Source organism: Malaclemys terrapin, chromosome 9, assembly GCF_027887155.1.
Source record: "Malaclemys terrapin pileata isolate rMalTer1 chromosome 9, rMalTer1.hap1, whole genome shotgun sequence".
Taxonomy (NCBI): domain Eukaryota; kingdom Metazoa; phylum Chordata; order Testudines; family Emydidae; genus Malaclemys; species Malaclemys terrapin.
The window spans coordinates 33,751,526-33,770,105 of record NC_071513.1 but is presented as its reverse complement, the minus strand read 5'-3'; the positions used below and the strand labels follow the sequence as shown (position 1 = coordinate 33,770,105).

At 40.7% G+C, this 18,580-nt stretch overlaps 1 protein-coding gene across 2 annotated transcripts in view; it reads right to left on the bottom strand.

The window, feature by feature from the left end:
- The window catches only part of PCDH11X (protocadherin 11 X-linked), a 1,037,556-nt gene that overhangs the window by 520,744 nt on the left and 498,232 nt on the right, over positions 1 to 18,580 (bottom strand). For both annotated transcript variants that reach the window (XM_054039435.1, XM_054039436.1), the window contains exon 5: positions 18,225 to 18,296. In XM_054039435.1, the coding sequence (XP_053895410.1) occupies positions 18,225 to 18,296 (72 nt within the window). The remainder of the gene's footprint in view (positions 1 to 18,224; positions 18,297 to 18,580) is intronic.

Genomic DNA, 18,580 nt, shown 5'->3' with positions numbered 1-18,580 from the left:
TAGGACCCTACTCATAAGCTCTTTCTGTTCTTTGCTGATAGAAGCTCCCAAGGAATTGCATGAAACATGGCTTGTAATTTAAGAAGCAATCTCACCTGGATTCTTTGAAATATTATTTTTAAAAATATTACTCTACAGACTGTTTTCCAGTGATCATTTTAAGTGATTTCTACCTTTTACCCACCCCACATTGTTCGACTAATGTAATATTTCTACAGAGACCTGAGATGTGAATTACACATATATCTGTGTCTTTGTCTTCTAAGTCACACAAACTCATTATACACACATGTATGGTCAAAAGTTTCAAAAGTGATGCTGAGTTTCAATGCCTCAATTTGTGTGTGCCTAACCCAGGAAACTTTAGAGGGGCCTGATTTTCAGAGGATGGTTTTTTGCACTTTCCAGAAATCAAGTCCTTTTAAAGTGTTTGACTTGGGTATTCAAAAATTGAGACATAAATTAGGGCTGTCAAGCAATTAAAAAAAATAATTGTGATTAATTGCATAATTAATCACACTGTTATACAATAATAGAATACCATTTAAATATTTGTGGATGTTTTCTACATTTTAAAATATATTTATTTCAATTATAACACACAACACAAAATGTACAGTGATCACTTTATTTTATATTTATTTTTATTACAAATATTTGCACTATATAAAAAAAGAAATATTATTTTTCAATTCACCTAATACAAGTACTATAGTGCAATCTCTTTGTCATGAAAGTTGAACTTACAAATGTAGCATTATGTACATAAAAATAACTGCATTCAAAAATAAAACATTGTAAAACTTTAGAGCCCACAAGTCCACTCAGTCCTATTTCTTCTTCAGCCAATCACTCAGACAAACAAGTTTGTTTACATTTGCAGGAGATAATGCAGCCTGCTTCTTGTTCACAATGTCACCTGAAAGTAAGAACAGGCTTTCACGTGGCACTGTTGTAGCTGATCTCTCAAGATATTTACATGCCAGATGTGCTGAAGATTCATATGTCCCTTCATGCTTCAATCACCATTCCAGAGGACATGCAGCCATGCTGATGATGGGTTCTGCTCGATAACAATCCAAAGCAGTACAGACCAATGCATGTTCATTTTCATAATCTGAGTGAGATGCCACTAGCAGAAGGTTGATTTTCTTTTTTGGTGGTTCGGGTTCTGTAGGTTCTGCATCAGAGTGTTGCTCTTTTAAGACTTCTGAAAGCATGCTCTACACCTCGACCCTCTCAGATTTTGGAAAGCACTTCAGATTCTTAAGCTTTGGGTCGAATGCTGTAGCTATCTTTAGAAATCTCACATTGGTACCTTCTTTGCATTCTGTGAAATCTGCAGTAAACGTGTTCTTAAAACAAACAGCATCCAAGACTACTTTAACATGAATTAAATGGCAGAATGTGGGTAAAACAGAACTGGAGATATACAATTCTCCCCCAAGGAGTTCACAAATTTAATTAAAGCATTATTTTTAATGACCTGTGATATATCATTCCAGATTCTTTATAAAAATATGCTTATGATATGCATAGGACATAACTGAGATACTTTATGCAAGATGGCTCATATGAAAGATATCATTGAAAAGGTTATGATTTAGTGAATGTGATTATTCTATTTGTATGCATGTATCATTTCAGTATCTGAAATTAGGAATACTGTCTATGTATCTATATTTCAACTACGATACTTTGCGTGATGTGCCCTGCTAACACTTCAGGTACAACAATGAAAAAGTCTGACAGTGGTGATAGCCCATCTGCACGAGACAATGGACTGTAAAAGAGCTTAGTCTTCCTGTGAACATGTGGGTGAGTGAAGAATGGCTAATCGGGGCCCTACAGAGGCATGTGACCATGTCACCTGATACTGGAACCCATCTTGAACTCTGTACTTTTCCATGCGAAGCTGGGGGGTTGGGAGGTCAAACTAGGAAACATCGGACTTCCGCCTTATGCAAATCCTATATAAAGGTAGGGAGTGAGGTAATCCGGGTTGTCAGTTCTCCCCTGCTACCTCACCAAAGATGACTGAGGGAAACAACTAAGACTGAACTGGGGGAAAGTACTGGACCTAGACTGGAAGGGCATCTGGCCTGTGAAGAAGATTATTAGAACCATGTTTAGAGTGACAACTTACACGTAACCAGTTTCTTTAGTGTATTAAGCTTAGTTTGTGTGCTCTGTTTTATTTTTTTAGTAATCTGCCTTGTTCTGTCTGCTAACTCCTTAACTACTTAAAATACACCTGTTATAGTTAATGAACTTATTTCTGGTTTACAATATAACCCAGTATATGTGATTTCTAACTGGGGGGAGAGAGAAGTTGTGCATATCCTCCTCCATATTGAGGGAAGAGGCGAATTTCATATAATTTTGGGTTTTCACTCCAAAGGGGGGGTGGGTGGTGGACTTCTGGGTGCTGTGGCAAGCCCTTTCAGCTGAGCCTTCTCAGAGCGGATCTCTGTCTCTCTGGGCAGCTGGGTGTGGCCCTGCCTGTGTGCTTGGCTGGAAAAGGCTGGGGAGCTTAGCCCAGGTAAAAGGGGGGCCAGGCTTGCAGAATAGTGGTGTCCCAGCACACCAGGTGACATCCCAGGGGGTCCAACCTGTCACATGAGCATCATCAGCATAGAGGTATGTCCTCTGGAATGATGGTGGAAGCATGAAGGGACATATGAATGTATCTGGCACATAAATATCTTGCAATGCCAGCTACAAAAGTCCCATGCGAACGCCTGTTCTAGCTTCCTGGTGACATTGTAAATAAGAAACCAGCAGCATTATCTCCCATAAATGTAAACAAATTTATTTGTCTTAGTCATTGGCTGAACAAGAAGTAGGACTGAGTGGACCTGTAGGCTCTGAAGTTTTACATTTGTTTTGTTTTTCAGTGAAGTTATGTAATAAAGAAAAATACATTTGTAAGTTGCACTTTCACGATAGAGATTGCACTACAGTACTTGTATTAAGTGAATTGAAAAATCTATTTTGTCATTTTTGCAGTGCAAGTATTTGTAATCAAAAATAATATAAAGTGAGAATTGTACACTCTGTATTCTGTGTTGTAACTGAAATCAATATATTTGAAAATATAGAAAAAATCCAAAATGTAATAAATTTCAATTGGTATTCTATTATTTAACGGTGTGATTAATACTGTGATTAATTACAATTAATATTTTGCAGTTAATCATGTGAGTTAACTGCAATTAATCGACAGCCCTAGTAAAAATCTCAGATATACACCTCTACCAGGAAATAACGCGGTCCTCCGCATTATAGGTGAGACCGCGTTATAGGCCCCCTCCTGTTCCTTGTTCCCTGACTGCCCCCTCCAGAGACCCCTGTCCCTAATCACCCCCCAGGACCCCACCCCCTACCTAACCCCCCTGCTCCCTGTCCCCTGACTGCTCCAACCCCTATCCACACCCTCCACCCCCTGACAGGCACTCACCTGCAGAAGCGGGAAGCAGAGCAACGTGGCCCCAGCCCGCGCCACTCTGCCACCTCCCAGCCGTGGAGCTCCACTTCCCACCGCCGGTGAGATTGGGGAAAGGATGCCCCCAATATTCACCTGTGGCGGGAAGCGGAGCACTGTGGCTGGGAGCTGGTGGAGTAGAGCAGGCTGGGGCCGGGCTGCTCCACTTCCCGCCGCCGGTGAGTGCAGGGAGGTTGGGGAAAGGACGCTGTCCGCACTCACTGGTGGTGGAAAGCAGAGCGATGCGGCCCCAGCCCACTCTGCTTTCCTTGCCCCAGCCTCAGCCATGTCGCTGGGGGGGTGGAGAAAGGTCCAGCACTCACCTGCGGCAGGAAGCGGAGCACCGCGGCGGGGAGCTGGCGGAGTGGAGCAGGCTGGGGTCAGGCTGCTCTGCTTCCGCTGCTGCCGGTGAGTGCGGGGGGGATCCTTTTCCCCAAACCCCTCCCTTGAGTGACACGGCTGGGGCTGGGGTGAGGGAAGCGGAGCGGGCTGCTCCCAGCACCCTGCTAATCCCCCGGGCCACTCTGGGACTGCCGGGCCCCCAAAATTACCCCCCCCCAGCTTCTGCCTCCTAGACCCTGGGGGCGAGGGGCTGACCGCCCCAGAGACCCTATGCCCCTTATCCAACCCCTCGGCCCCGGCCCGGCACCCTTAACACGCTGCTCAGAGCAGCGTGTCAGAGCTTTACCGTGTTGTATGTGAACCCGTGTTATGTCGGGTCGTGTTATATTGGGATAGAGGTGTACATACACCCACAGACAGAGAATCTAAGGAGGCCAGGTCTACACTATAAACTTCTCCTAGCATGGCTATTTTGGTCAGAGCTGTGATTTGTGATCAAACACAGCTGTGCCAGCAGAAGACCCTAGTGTATATGCAGTGATACCTTCAGACTATGCTAGAATAAGCTATGCTGCCGAAAGCACAGTTTTGCCAGTATAAGCCTCATCCACCTAAGCATGCTATATTAACAAAGCACTCCTACTGCAGACTTGGCCTAAGACAATACTACTGTATGGAGTAGTATTCTATCTATCTCAGGTACTTATATGGCCCCATTACCTTAGCACCTCACAATCTTTTTAACACCTCTCTGAGGTAAGAAAGTGATATTACCACACTTCACAGATGGGGAACTCAGGCATAGACAGGCTAAATGACTTGCCCAAGTCCACACAGGAAGTCTGTGAAGGTATAGAGATGGGAACCCTGTTCTCCCAAGTCCTAGCCCAGTTCCCTACCCAGGAGAGAGAGAGAGAGAGAGAGAGAGTGAGTGTGTGTGTGTGTGTGTGTGTCCACAATTTAAAGGTTTTATCATTCTGAGTTTCAGAGCAGCAAGTTATTCATAATAAAAGCATGAGTTGTTATTCAGGGTATCCAAAAGAGTACCCATAAAACTTTTAAACAACACACACCATTATGTACATTTTAGGTTGCTCATATGTTATCAAAAACAAACAAAAAGCCATCTCTAGAATTAGTAATGTTTTAGAGATGTTAGTAATATTTTTTGGTGGTGCTGTTTTAAACAGGGGCTCATTTTTGTATCCCTAGGTACCTAGGACTGCATCTTACCCACCCTAAACCCTAGCCTAGAATAATTTTGAATAAGAAATTTCTACAACTAGTGGCATGGGGAGGAAATGTTTCTGGAGCAAATTGATATTTTATTGTACCATCATCTGTTTGAAACTGCAGAGAAGTTGGAAGGTTAGAATAAATCCTGGGGAGATGGCTTAGTAGACAGAGGATAGGCAAAGTACACAATAAATTAATCACCTGGCTCCACAATTTTTCACAAATGCGATTTGTCCCATGGATATCACATGCACATACGAGGTATATATATCACACTACAAATAAGTGCACGTGTACACGCTGTGATGACTGTGCCAGTCATGCTCTTATTTTCTTGTGACAGTTTGTAGATTTAAAAACAAACATCTGTGGGTAGTGTCATGGATAACACACACTGACTACAGTATACCAGTATCAGCTATTGTCACTAGAATACAAGTGCAAAATGTAGACTCCACACTTTATAGACATTTGCGATATCTTCCAAACCACAGTCTTGGTCAGCAGCATCAGAAACCACAGTCTGGGTCTGTGTATTTGTTTTCTTAATGTGTTTGTCCTTCACCATGAAAGCTGTTCAAATCCCCTTGGTAGTTAAATCAGCTAGATCTGTTTTGTAAAAAGGGCACTTCAAAATTATTAAAGGGGAAAAATAACACACTATAAACCAAAACAAATTAATGAGTTCATGTATCTAAAGAACAATACTGCACAGAAAACTACCTTTCCCTTCAGCAAATCTCACAGAATGGGACAGATGGCACAAAAAATGTAGCTGCTTTGTTTTGGCGTGAAATGCATATTCCGCAGGTGCTAATTATGTTTCCTAAGAAATACCTGTTCTTAAAGAAAAGTGTATTAGAACATAAAAAGCAAAATTTGCATTTTAAGGCAGTTATGATAATTTCCTTTGTAAGTAAGTAACAGTTATTGTCAAAATTATCTATATACTGTACATTTAACCAAAATATTCCCCTCCCAACATTCATTTTCTTTGCGCTATCCATGCAATAAAGTCTTAATCCTTCATTCTGATATTGTGATTGGTTTCCCTAGAAATCAATGCCGTGGTATAGAATTTTGATTTGTGCCTGAGAGGGTTGGAAAAAGAGAGACTTGTGAAGGAGAAACTTCCATACAGCCATATCCTACTACAAATGATATTAAGGGATGAATATCCAGCTCACTAATTTATTGTATTACTCTCATTAACAGAAAAGGAAAACACAAGAGCTAGATCTCTGCACATTGATATGAAGTCTGTATACAGACACCCTTTCCCCAACAGCTCCTGAGTTGTTTGTTTTTAACAAAAAATGTTTGCATCTCTTAAAAAACAAACAAACTTGGCAGTGTCCTTTAAATCTTTTTTTAAGTGTCTTAATATTAAGTATGTATGTTGCCCACTTCATCTTCAGAGCACCTGATATACATTAACTAATTTACAGCTAGGATAGGTAACCAATTTTCCAGGTGAGGAATTGATAGAGAGTTTAAGTAATATGGCTCAGGCCTCCAAGAGAGTCAGTATCAAAGATGGGACTAGACGGTCTTAGAAAAAAATCATTCAACAGGTGGGTCAAGAACTCACACTTATCATCATTCACTGAGCTAAGAGAATGTTTTTTACACCATACTGGCCAGAGACAAAACAGATTTATGTCATTGATTGTTCAGTGTGGTGGGGGTCATATCCTGGCCTCAGTTGTGAATGATGGCTAGTTATTAACCATGTACTTCTGAACCCTTCATAGTCAATGGTTAATAAATCTTTGGTTTGATTCTACTTCCACTGGGGTCAATAGCAAAGCTCTCACTGATCTCAGGCAGGATCATGCTCATTGTGAACAATTTACATACTACTAGGTGAAATGAAGAATTCAGAGTCTTGCTATACTTTTCTTCTTGTTACAATACTGTGGTGTAGCTAAATGTATTCACTGTCTTGTCTCAGCAAATACAGGTCATGTAGCTGGTACTTCTGGACCTGAAGGCAAACTCATTCTTTTGGCATTTTTTAATCCACTTCATGCCCCTTGTTTTACAAGCATCATACCTGTGAACAGCACTGAGGTGACTCAGCTGAGCAGCTGTAAAACTCAGTGACAATGTGCTCTAACAGTTTTGCTTACTATTTCACACTGCCTCTCCAACAAGAAACAATTTAATAGGCAAGTGGAATAGGTGGGCATGATATAGCAGGATTGCTATTTTTATTTTAAACCTAACGAAATCAAATCATACAAAAAAATCTGAACAGGAGTGGTAGAAAGGTTCACAAGCATCATGAATTGGGAGAGAAGGACAGGGGAGTTAAAAAACAAACAATTGACTGAGGAAGGATAGAGGAAGGATGGTCCAGTATTAGACATGAGCCTAGGAATTGGGAGAGCTGGGTTCAACGCTCTGCTCTGCCACAGACGTCCCTGCGTGTCCTGGGGCAAGTCACTAGCCTCTATTTGCCTCAGTTCCCCGTCTGTACAATAAGGATAAACACACCGGGCAGGGATGTTGTAGGGATAAATACATTAAAGATGATGAGCCACTCAGATATTATAGTGATGGGGGACCCATACGCATTGATGACAGACAGAAATAGTATTCATTTTGCTGATCTTTTCACAGACCAACATTTCTGAACCTCCCATATTCCCCTCACTCAGGCTATCCTCTCTCAGAGCCCTTCCACCCAGAAGACAGATATTGTTTTTAAGCTTCCAAATAATGAGGTCTGAAAACATGAATTTGCTTACACTCTCTGAAGCAGACTATCCCCTGTACCCTGATATGTACAGATATTTCAGTCAGTTGGTTTATTCAGCAGCCTATGTGTGAGTTTCCCATGCACATAAAGTTTTCATCATTTTACGCTAGATATTACATTTAACAGCTCTTTAACATTGAACTGGACAATGGCAAGATAAACACATATGTTAATTATAACTATTTTTATGTTCACTATTTTAAAACTTGTGCATACTAAGCACAACTCATCTACACTGCAATCGGAAGTGTGATTGCAGCTAATGCTGCCTGCACTAGCTTTAATCTGGCTAGCACACAGCTAAAAATAGCTGTGAAGACAAGGTGGTGCAGTGCAGGCTAGGAGCAGAGTACACCCCTAGAGTTCTAGATGGGTTTGTACAGCCCATGCTGCCGCATCTTCACTGCTATTCTTAGACATGCTAGCTAAACTACATGAGCTACAATCACACCTCTGACAGCAGCATAGACATACCTCACAGTTAGTAAGGATGGATGGTTTTGTGCAAATGAATTCAAGTCTTTGTGCCACAGCTCCACATCTGTCACGTAATGGGATTGTTAATGCTTCCCGACCAAACAGGGTTGCTGTCAGAATAAATTCAAAAATGTTTGTGGGGTGCAGTCATGGGATCCATTATGAGTACCTAGGCGGAGAGTAAGCTTTGTGTCCTTGAAGAAATTAGACAGTACTGTTGAGGCATGGATAAACCACAACAGGCCAGTGAAATCAAAGGGAGTTATGCACCTTTGCAAATACCACTGAATATCTACCTGAATATTTAGGTGTCTAAATGCCTTTAGTAATCTGGCTCAACACTGATCATACCACAGAACGTTATATTTTCCTCAATTCAATATGCACCAAAGAATGGCTAGAAGAATGCTCTTTGCTCAGCAAAGCATCCTGCTTCCCTGTTACATCTGCAACAAGGAGTATGTTGACAGAACACATTTTGAGACAGCCTGTGTATGCACTTTCTGCATTAACCAGGAGGATTCTGGCCAGACCAGAAATTTCCCAGGTAATGCTATGGTTGCTGGGGAGCTCTTCTGCAGCTAGCAGTTCATTCCCCATTTACGCTGTAATAAAACCAACGACATATTAGATGCAAAGTAAGGAACAGGAAGAAAATGCTCAGCAGTGTGCACCAATCTGATTTAGCAGACAACACAGCTGCTGTGGCAAGAGATGTTCTTCAAAGTCAGAGCACACGAAATTAAAAAAGATTAAATATTTAAAGGGCCAAGGGACAAAAACCTTTATAGTTTTCCAATTTTCCAGACTTGGCAGCTTTGACAATTGGACGTTGAAAGTAAACAGAACAATTTGGCACAGATACATGTACAAGTGGCTGTCTATTGAGATACAGACGTAAACCTGATGGTGACATAGACGTGCCCAGTTATATCACCCTGTGTCCAACCATCTTATCAGTATTTTACCAAAATCGGCCATATATGGTCTCTGCCAAAAGCTACAAATTAATGATTGTCATGGTTACTGTGAGATGCTTGTACAGGAAACAATATTAGTTATGTAACATGTAGCATACTGCATTCCAAAACTGCTGGAAATGAAACATACCTGAGGCGGGGGAATCTCAGGGCTGACTCAATCAACACTGAGAACAGTCCATAACCGTGGAGCCAGCCCAAGCTCTATGCTTACTGTCTGGACAAGACACAGGCTTGAGTGTTTACAAAGACAAGAGAACCCCAAGAGAAGCCTATAACTTGGAGACTGCCTGGGCTAAGAGACAATAGTCTGTAACTGTACCAGAGAAGAAGAAAGGACACAAGATGTTAACCATTACAGAGGAGACACTCTGGCAGAAGGAGTGTTCATGAGAATGCTAGCTTTCTTGACTGGACTAGCGCTGTAAGGACTGACCACTGGGTGAGAAATATCTTATTAGAGAGGAAAATAACTTGTTAATAAGTATAGGCATAGATTGCATTTTATATTTTTTATCTGTAACCTTATGTTTCCAAATGCTTATACTTGCTTTTATTTAAATCTTTATTTCAAGCTCCCAAATAAATTTCAATTTGGTTTTACTATAGATACATCTAAGTGCCTTGTTAAACAGAGAGCGCTGAATGGAGGTGAAGCCAGTAAACAGAGGTGCACTGCTTCCATGGAGCCAGTGGGTCGGTGTACATGGCAGGTGTCCAGAAGATAAGGAACTGGGCACTCGCGTGTAACACAGTGTGGTGAGATAACTGCTAGTCTGCAAAGGGAAAGTTGGGGCTCGCAGAGCTCCGAGAGGTGCGTTTGTGTTGCCAGCATCTGGTAATTGTGGACAGTGTCCCCAAATGGGCACCCCACGGTGAGTAAATGGTGGTGATTCACCCCCGGACACCTTGCTTAACCCTGAACAGTGTTACACTGACACATTCTCCTTCACATGGTTGGGCTACACATGACACTGTACAAAAGAGATACACTGTGGGTGAGGTAACATCTTTTACTGGACCAATTTCTGATTGAGAAAGAGACAAGCTTTTGAGCTACACAGAGCTCTTCTCCCAGACCTGAAGAAGAGCTCTGTGTAGCTCAAAACCTTGTCTCTTTCACCAACAGAAGTGCCCCAATAAAAGATATTACCTCACCCACCTTGTATCTCTAATGTCCTGGGACCAACATAGCTACAACAACACTGCAAACAATTATGTACTGAAGTCTAACATAGACCTTCCCATAACCCTGGGAGAAGCGGGAATGAAGTTAATGGCTGGGCAAAAGAGCAGCTGTTCAATCTTCGGACTTACTCCCTCCCTTGAAAATGCTTTGCTTTAATTTATATCACCCGTTGTATCAAGACAATTGGAGAAAAGGTCTAATAATTGCCAGTGCTGACGTACCAGAGGCAAACTCACTGGAATCTTTGTCTATGAAACACTCATTTATTTTAATTAGCTCTTAACAGCTGATAATAGAATTGTGGCTTAGCTGAAATGGGACAGTTTTTATCATATAATTATGTGCTGGTCTGAGAAACTGATAGATAAACTTGAACCAAAATGGGATTTTTTCTTCGTAATGGCCTCCCCTGCTGAAATCAATAAGGAGTTAAGTGCTCACAGAAGACTCCTGATTTCATGACCTTTTTTTTTTTTTTTTTGCTGATTCTTTGTTGCTGATTCTTTTGCTGATGCTGCTCGAGACCCACTCAATTGACCAATTTTTAGTGCCTGTATGCAACAGCAATACTAAGGCCTCAGAGAAACCTCTTATGTTGCAACTAACTGTATTTCTGGAGTGGTTGCTCATCAAGGCATGCAGCTCATTTTAAGTTATAATTATCTGGAGACTCAAGCCTGAACTAAGATGTCAGTAGATCAATAACAAAAAAACACAAATAATTATGGAGGGCGACCTACCCAAACAGCCATGCTCTTTCTATGTGTGGGCCTTCATTTTAATTACCGAAACTAAAACTGCATTCATTTACAAAGGCTTTAATTTAGATTCAAAACAGACCAAAAAAAAATAATTGTTAAGGATGAAAATCCATCCTTAGCCAAGTTAACTAAGCGTAGACATTTCAGTATGTAGCATGCACTCTACAGTACATCTAAACTCAACCATCATATTCCAAGGCCCCACTTAAAGTGACCGTACCATTTACGGGAGTTAGGGACAGGAGGATAGTTTCACTTTTGACTCTGATTTTTTTGGCTTTTCCAGATTTAAGCTAGAAAATTAACTTCCTTTTCCAAATAACTAAATCTCCCAATGACAATATATAATAATATTTAACAATATTAGTTACCTAATAAACTGCCAACAACTACCCTTTAGTTAGAATGAGGTAAGTGGCACCACAATCTCCTGCAATTAATGCAAAGGAACACACAAATTAAGTTAGGAAATGTTGCATTTTACAGCTCTGTAACTGACTCCTACAGATATTTTTTATTTATTGATTCATTTTATTTTATTTATTTGATTGATTTTTTCTAAATAGCTTTTTAAAAGGAATGAGAAAGTGCTATTTATTTATCTGAACATTCATCCACAGAAATCTTATTTCGTTAGCCTTTTCAGATTGACAACTAACTGGCATTAGGTGTCTCATATATCTGCAGTATAAAATTAGGTGATATTGTCTGTATCAGTATTTACAGTGCAAAGTGGCTTCCATTTATCTGAAAACTACTCTGAACATTTTTGTTATTGTTCTAAAGACTGGAAACTGATCATTTCAGTTTCTAGACTCGACAAAGTTATAATTAATAATTAATTAGTCCTCCCAACCCATCCTGCAGGTCCATAGCTTGATTTTTCAGATAAAATATTTTTATATTAAGATTAGCATTAAACATAGCTAGTACAGGTTCTTTACTATTACCTGGAGTTGCAACTAAAAACGGAAACTGTGTCTGGCACCTGGAAGAAGAGATTGGGTTTTTGCCTTTGTGGATGGCCAACTACCACACACATTTTATAGTCACGTTAGTTAGCACCAGAAAAAAATGTCTATCAGAGTTTCCATTATTATCTTCTATTTTACAGTGTACAGTTGTTATTAGGCTTTTCATTAAAATAAAGATGTTTTCATTCCCACTTATGTAGAGAAATAGTTCTTCTGTGCTACTCCGTGCTGATTAGGCCTCAACTGGAGTATTGTGTCCATTTCTGGGAGCCGCATTTCAGGAAAGATATAGACAAATTGGAGAAAGTCCAGAGAAGAGCAACAAAAATGATTAAAGGTCTAGAAAACGTGACCTATGAGGGAAGATTGAAAAAAATTGGGCTTGGTTAGCCTGGAAAAGAGAAGACTGAGAGGGGACATGAGAGCAGTTTTTCAAGTACATAAAAGGTGTTACAAGGAGGAGGGAGAAAAATTGTTCTTCTTAACCTCTGAGGATAGGACAAGAAGCAATGGGCTTAAATTGAAGCAAGTGAGGTTTAGGTTGTACCTTAGGAAAAAAATCCTAACTGTGACAGTGATTAAGCACTGGAATAAATTGACTAGGGAGATCATGGAATCTCCATCATTGAAGATTTTTAAGAGCAAGTTAGACAAACACCTGTCAGGAGTGATCTAGATAATACACAGTCCTGCCATGAGTGCAGGGGACTGGGCTAGGTGACCTCTTGAGGTCCCTTCCAGTCCTATGATTCTAAGATACAAGTTCTAATTATTTAAATTTTGATGGTTTTGCAAAATAACAATGACTGTTCCATGCTGAACTTCATGAACCACATTCTCTAATGTTTCATCACCTAGTAAGTCCAGGGCCTGAACTCATATACAGAGCAAAGAAAGAGGTTATTATGTGCACAGATAGGGTATGGAGGTCCATTGAGCTGATATATCAATATTAAATGCCTCCAATATGTAATCTAACAGTAATAGTAGGGTTCATATTTTCAATTTGGGAGATATATTTGTCTTTTGCTGTGTGCTGAACTTTGTAGCATAGCAGATCTCCCCACCTGTCCATAAATGGGGGTTTCACAACATCCACAGCATTGGCCCCTTCTACAATGGGGGAGGGGAGAAGAGGAGCCAACTCCAGCCCCCAAGAGCACAACGAGAGACAAACTCCCTGAAAGAATATTCAGAGATTTTCCTTCCAAAAACCCTGCCCTGTGTGTTTTAACATGAGAGGGATGGCTTGGCTTCTGGTTAGGGTGCAAAACGCTTACGGAAAAGACAAAAATTCTGTGCCTAGCGCCGTCTGCGGTTACAGGCCATTGAGAGTGCATAAGAATTACACAAGTTGATTTACTTTATGAAAACTGATTAGTAAAACCCCTGGGGATTTCTTAACTGTACTGTGGCGGGATATAAGATTAGTGTAGCAATTCCCATCATCAAATGTATTTACTATTAAAATATTGGATTAGTGATGTTGTTATCCACTGTTCCAAGATTAAAAAGTGATTCTCTAAAACTGTGTAGAAAAATACTACACTCCATCACTCGTAATTAGGCTTGCAGTGAGAGTGTGGGTTTTTTTCCCCTTCCTGTTAAAACATTCTGCTCACTAAAAAAAAAAAAAAGAAACACAGTTCCCTTATTTTGCTTTGTAAAGAGAAAGGGTCATACTTACTCGATAAAATTATCCCTATGTATTTCATTGCACCTGCCATTCAGCAGCATCAGGTGGTCATAAATAACCAACATCCCGTACCTTGTACTACCAGGTCTATAAAACACACAATGATGTACACGCCAGCTGGGAATAATTATAAGTGAGATTTTAATCACTGGACATTTAACCCTTCTGAAGAAAGGTCCTTTTTTTTTTAAAGTGTTTTGTGAGAAGGGGATGTTGTTGACCTCCAGGGTCATCATTTTCTGGGTTTTGGTTGAGAATATGGGCTGAGGGATACGGGGTGGTCATTAAGAGTGGTTATATGCTATATTTGTTAGCCTGGACTTTGACCAGACAAATCTTTGTTCTTTGCCTTTGCTTACATTTTAAAGGTATAAAGTGCCTAGAGTTGTTAGGATAAGTGCTTAAAAAGTAATAAATAAAAAGATTCATCTGCCATTCATTTCCCTCCTCTCATGTAATGCTGCCAACCATCTCTGAAATTCCTTGGGTACTTTAGATATAGAGTGGGGACAGTGCAAAGGGTGTGAACAGAGGAAAGTTTAATAATGCACAAATAAATTCTGAAATTGACGTGATGGTAGATATACCCTAATGGCCTTACTGGCAAAAGCTGGCAAGTGCCCACTGCTGCAGAATTTACCTAGCCAACTCCAGGCATTATTCCCATAACTTATCCTATTAAACTGGATATCTACCCTTAGCATTCTTCTTTCTTGCTCTAAGTTAATTCTCCCTCCCCCTTGATCTCTTAATCCATGACACTGACGTAAAACACTATAAATGAGAGTACCCAACACTAGAGCTTAGTTTGACTTTAAATTGCTGTATGTCTAGCTGACCATCAGAAAACTAGGCTATTTGCATGTATTCTTAACTGCAGCTGACGCAGTTTTGAACAACCTTGACACAGTTTATCAGCCAAATGTTTAATCAGGCAGTGCAGCAAGAAAACGTAACCACAACAATACAGGTATTTAACATTTCAAAACAGTGTATAAACTGATGACAAGCTCATCTTAGCAGCTGCTATAATGTACCTTTTTCCTGGCGCTCTCTTCCTCTGCAATAATCTTGTCTAAAATTTACCAAAGAACTATATATAATCATCCTCTAATGTTGTCATATGTTTTATGTTCCACACAGGAAAGTTCAATTTCAAATCACTGGGTTCATAGTGAGAGCAACAGAGAACTGTTTGAATTAATTAGGGGTCATAGTGGAGGTAAAGGATTTTGACAGTGCATTCGGACTCACAAATCCATAGCTTTGACAGGACTCCCTTTTCCCACCCGTGCAATGAAGTGTCACTGAGAAAGCTTGCTGGGATTCAGTTTTCCTGGAAGAGGACAATTGAATTTCAAACTGTCTGGCTCATGAGTCTATTTATAACTGCTATAATTGGCTGGAATTTGTTTTGGAGGACCAAAACCACAATGGAACTGGAAATAAAGAAACACCCTCACAAGAACACTTATTTTGTCTTAAAGCTACACTCTATATGCAAAACTGTCCAAACACCAATATCGGCCTGTGTCTCTGCTTCCTGTCATCGGGAAACACATGTGGTAGTCTTTGCTTCAGTGATTGTGCACGTGACCAGATTAGCCCCTGAACACTGAAGATGTGCTACAGGCTGTAGGGTTTATTTCCTTTTGTTGATAAAATGCAACCTGCTACTAAGTGGCTGACTTTGAATTCTCAATAAATAATTCAAATAACTTAGTGAATTTTTCTATGAATTCCAAGAGAACTGTTGAGTGTCCTTTTTAGAAAAGGGGCACTCATTCATCCATGTAAATATCATATTCCCATAAATAGCAGTTGCTTCTTCCTATGGTGCTTCCCACTAGATTTTATGCATATTCTGCTTGCTTTTAGAGTTGGGAACCAATTTGCTTTATGGGCACCATTTGTACCATTTGCCCGTTGCTCATAAAACAGACGAAGCCTTTATCCGTACCATGAATTTTCACTCACTTTATATAAAATGTCTAAGGAGGGATTTGCAGTAGCCTGAATTACATCCATGAAAGAATTAACAACTAATTTAATTTTCTGCTACGATAATGGCCTCAGTGTTTTACGTTTTGTTGATCACATTTCTTCCATCCAAACAAAAAAACTCATAAAAATTGTATCTGGTTTAGTTTTTTTTCTAAATAACTAAGTACGAAGAGTGCCCAAAACATTACATTTTTAAAGCTATTCAGTCACACAAGCAAATATAAAGTAAAGTAAGAATTTATTTCTAATCTGAGATAGGTGGATATAGAATGGCAAACATAATACGTTAAAAAATCCCTTGCAGCATGAGTGAATGCAACATACTGGCTGGTGTGTGTATACAACTGCCCCCTGATAAAGGTCATCCTTATTGTTAGTAACTATTCCTTTAGCCTAGAGGCCTAGAGGCCTGTGCTTTGGGAGCTAATGATTCAAGACTTTTACTTTCATTTCACATGCACATGTTTTACCTAGCAACAGGGATATCTGTATATATGCAAGCACAGTTCAAGAGCATATCATTCAAAATCAGCAGTAATTCAATCCCATGTCCATCAGACCTCAATCAAGTATTCAGATAATGAGATGCTGATTTTCAAAGAGCAAACCCAGAGGTGCATGAACAGTCAGCATCATGCCTCATGTAAACATTCACTTACTGCAACAGTTCACACAAGAGAGCACACAAGTGGGCTTTCAGTTCCAATTGTGAGTTCCTGTGTTGGATTTTCTGGATTCACTTGCAGTAAATAGATTGGAAAATGTCATGGGCTCCAATACATAATTCGTTTTTAAAATCAGGCCATAATTGCAGGCAGAGCTGCTTGAGAGGAGTGCTAGCAGTGTAAAACATCAGGCGGAACTCTAAATATAGGCAAACATTACCAGGTAGACAAGAGGACTGTAATTACAGTGGGTCAGTCCTCTTCACTCACCCTCCAGTATTTATACATATATGAAGGCAGGTCTGATATGTAAGTAGGGTTAACATACGTCCGGATTTTCCCAGACATGTCCAGCTTTTTGGGCCTCAAATCCCCGTCCGGGAGGAAATCCCAAAAAGCCAGACATGTCTGGGAAAATAGGGAGGGAGGGGCTGGGGGCTGGGGCCGGCGCCCCAGGGCCCGAGCCGAGCCAGGCGGGAGACACCGGGGCCAGAGCCTCTTGGCCTGGGCCGGCCGGCCGCCAGAGGGAGCCGCTCGGCCGGTGGGGCCGGACTGGGCCATGCCGCGCCACACCGCGCCGCACCCGAGCCCCGGCTTACCTGCTGCCTCCCTGTTTCAGGCTTCCCGTGAACATTTGATTCGTGGGAAGCAGGGGAGGGGGAGGAGCAGGGGGCGGAGCGTTCAGGGGAGGGGGCAGAGTTGGGGCGGGGACTTTGGGGGAGGGGCGGAGTTGGGCGGGGCCAGGGCCCCGTGGAGTGTCCTCCTTTTTTTAAATTAAAATATGGTAACCCTAATGTAAGAGACAAATAAAGGAAATGGCTCTAAATTCCTAAATTTAGCATAATACACAAATTAGTAATAAATGATTTGCCAAAGTAAATATGTCAAAATAGGATCCTATAAAGTATTGTGTGTTCCTGAAGGTAAATGTTGCATATCAATATTCCCATTCATCCATCTCCCTGTCTTCTGATCTGAATAAGCACCACATCTTTTCTGGTGGGTCAAACTGTTGGACCTTAAGATTTAATATGTCAAATTCATGAGCCTTCACTTTAAGCTGTCATTCTGTAGGCTTAAATAGAATTCTATCCCAGAAGTTAATGAGCTGTTCATAATTTCCTAAGACACCATTTGGATACTGATTTAATTTTAAATTTCTGTTTTGTCACTGGTTTATTTCAACCCCCATTATAATGATGTGTGTCAGGTAAAAAATCCATGAATGACATGAGCTGAAATCCTTACATTTTTTCTAGGGTATGAAACGTGCGGCGGCGGAGGGGGGGTGGTGAGAAAAAGGAAGCAGACCTTAAGAGGGCTTAGCCAGATAACATAGCACTAACAGCCACATTAACCATGGGACTCTCATAGAAGAACCTAAAGCAAATGTCACGTGATGCTACAGACCAGAGAGCTAACCATTACAGTGCTTCTTTGTAAAGAGCAACAGAGGGTCCCTGTGGCACCCTTAAGACTAACAGAAGTATTGGAGCATAAGCTTTTGTGGGTGAATGCCCACTTCATCAGACGCAAGTGCTTCTTTGGAGACTCAAATTGATACTGTTAAGACTCACAGAAACAAACACTACTGTATTATTGGGGAAGGAAGGCAAACAGAGAAACTTATCAATAATGTGGTTCCTACCAACCTGGGGCTGAGTCCATGATTCCAGGCTTGTCTCTTTCAAAGGGCTCTGGGGTCTTCCCATCTCTTTTGTGTGCTTTTGAAGGGAGAAAAAAAATTGTGTCAGGTTATCTGCTCAGCCAACATATTCATATTAACACTCATTTTCTATTGTAAGGTACAAATTACAAGACATATGCATACAATTCAGACAATGATCATCAACCAGAATTGTCCACTCTTCCAGAGGTCACTGGGATAGGTCTTTTTTTGACTCAGTACATAACCCGGTTTTCACGCAGTAGTAATGTAGTGAGGAATCCCAACAAGATTGCATCGAATGCTTTGTTGAATTGAACAGCAGCACTTTTTCAGCCTTTC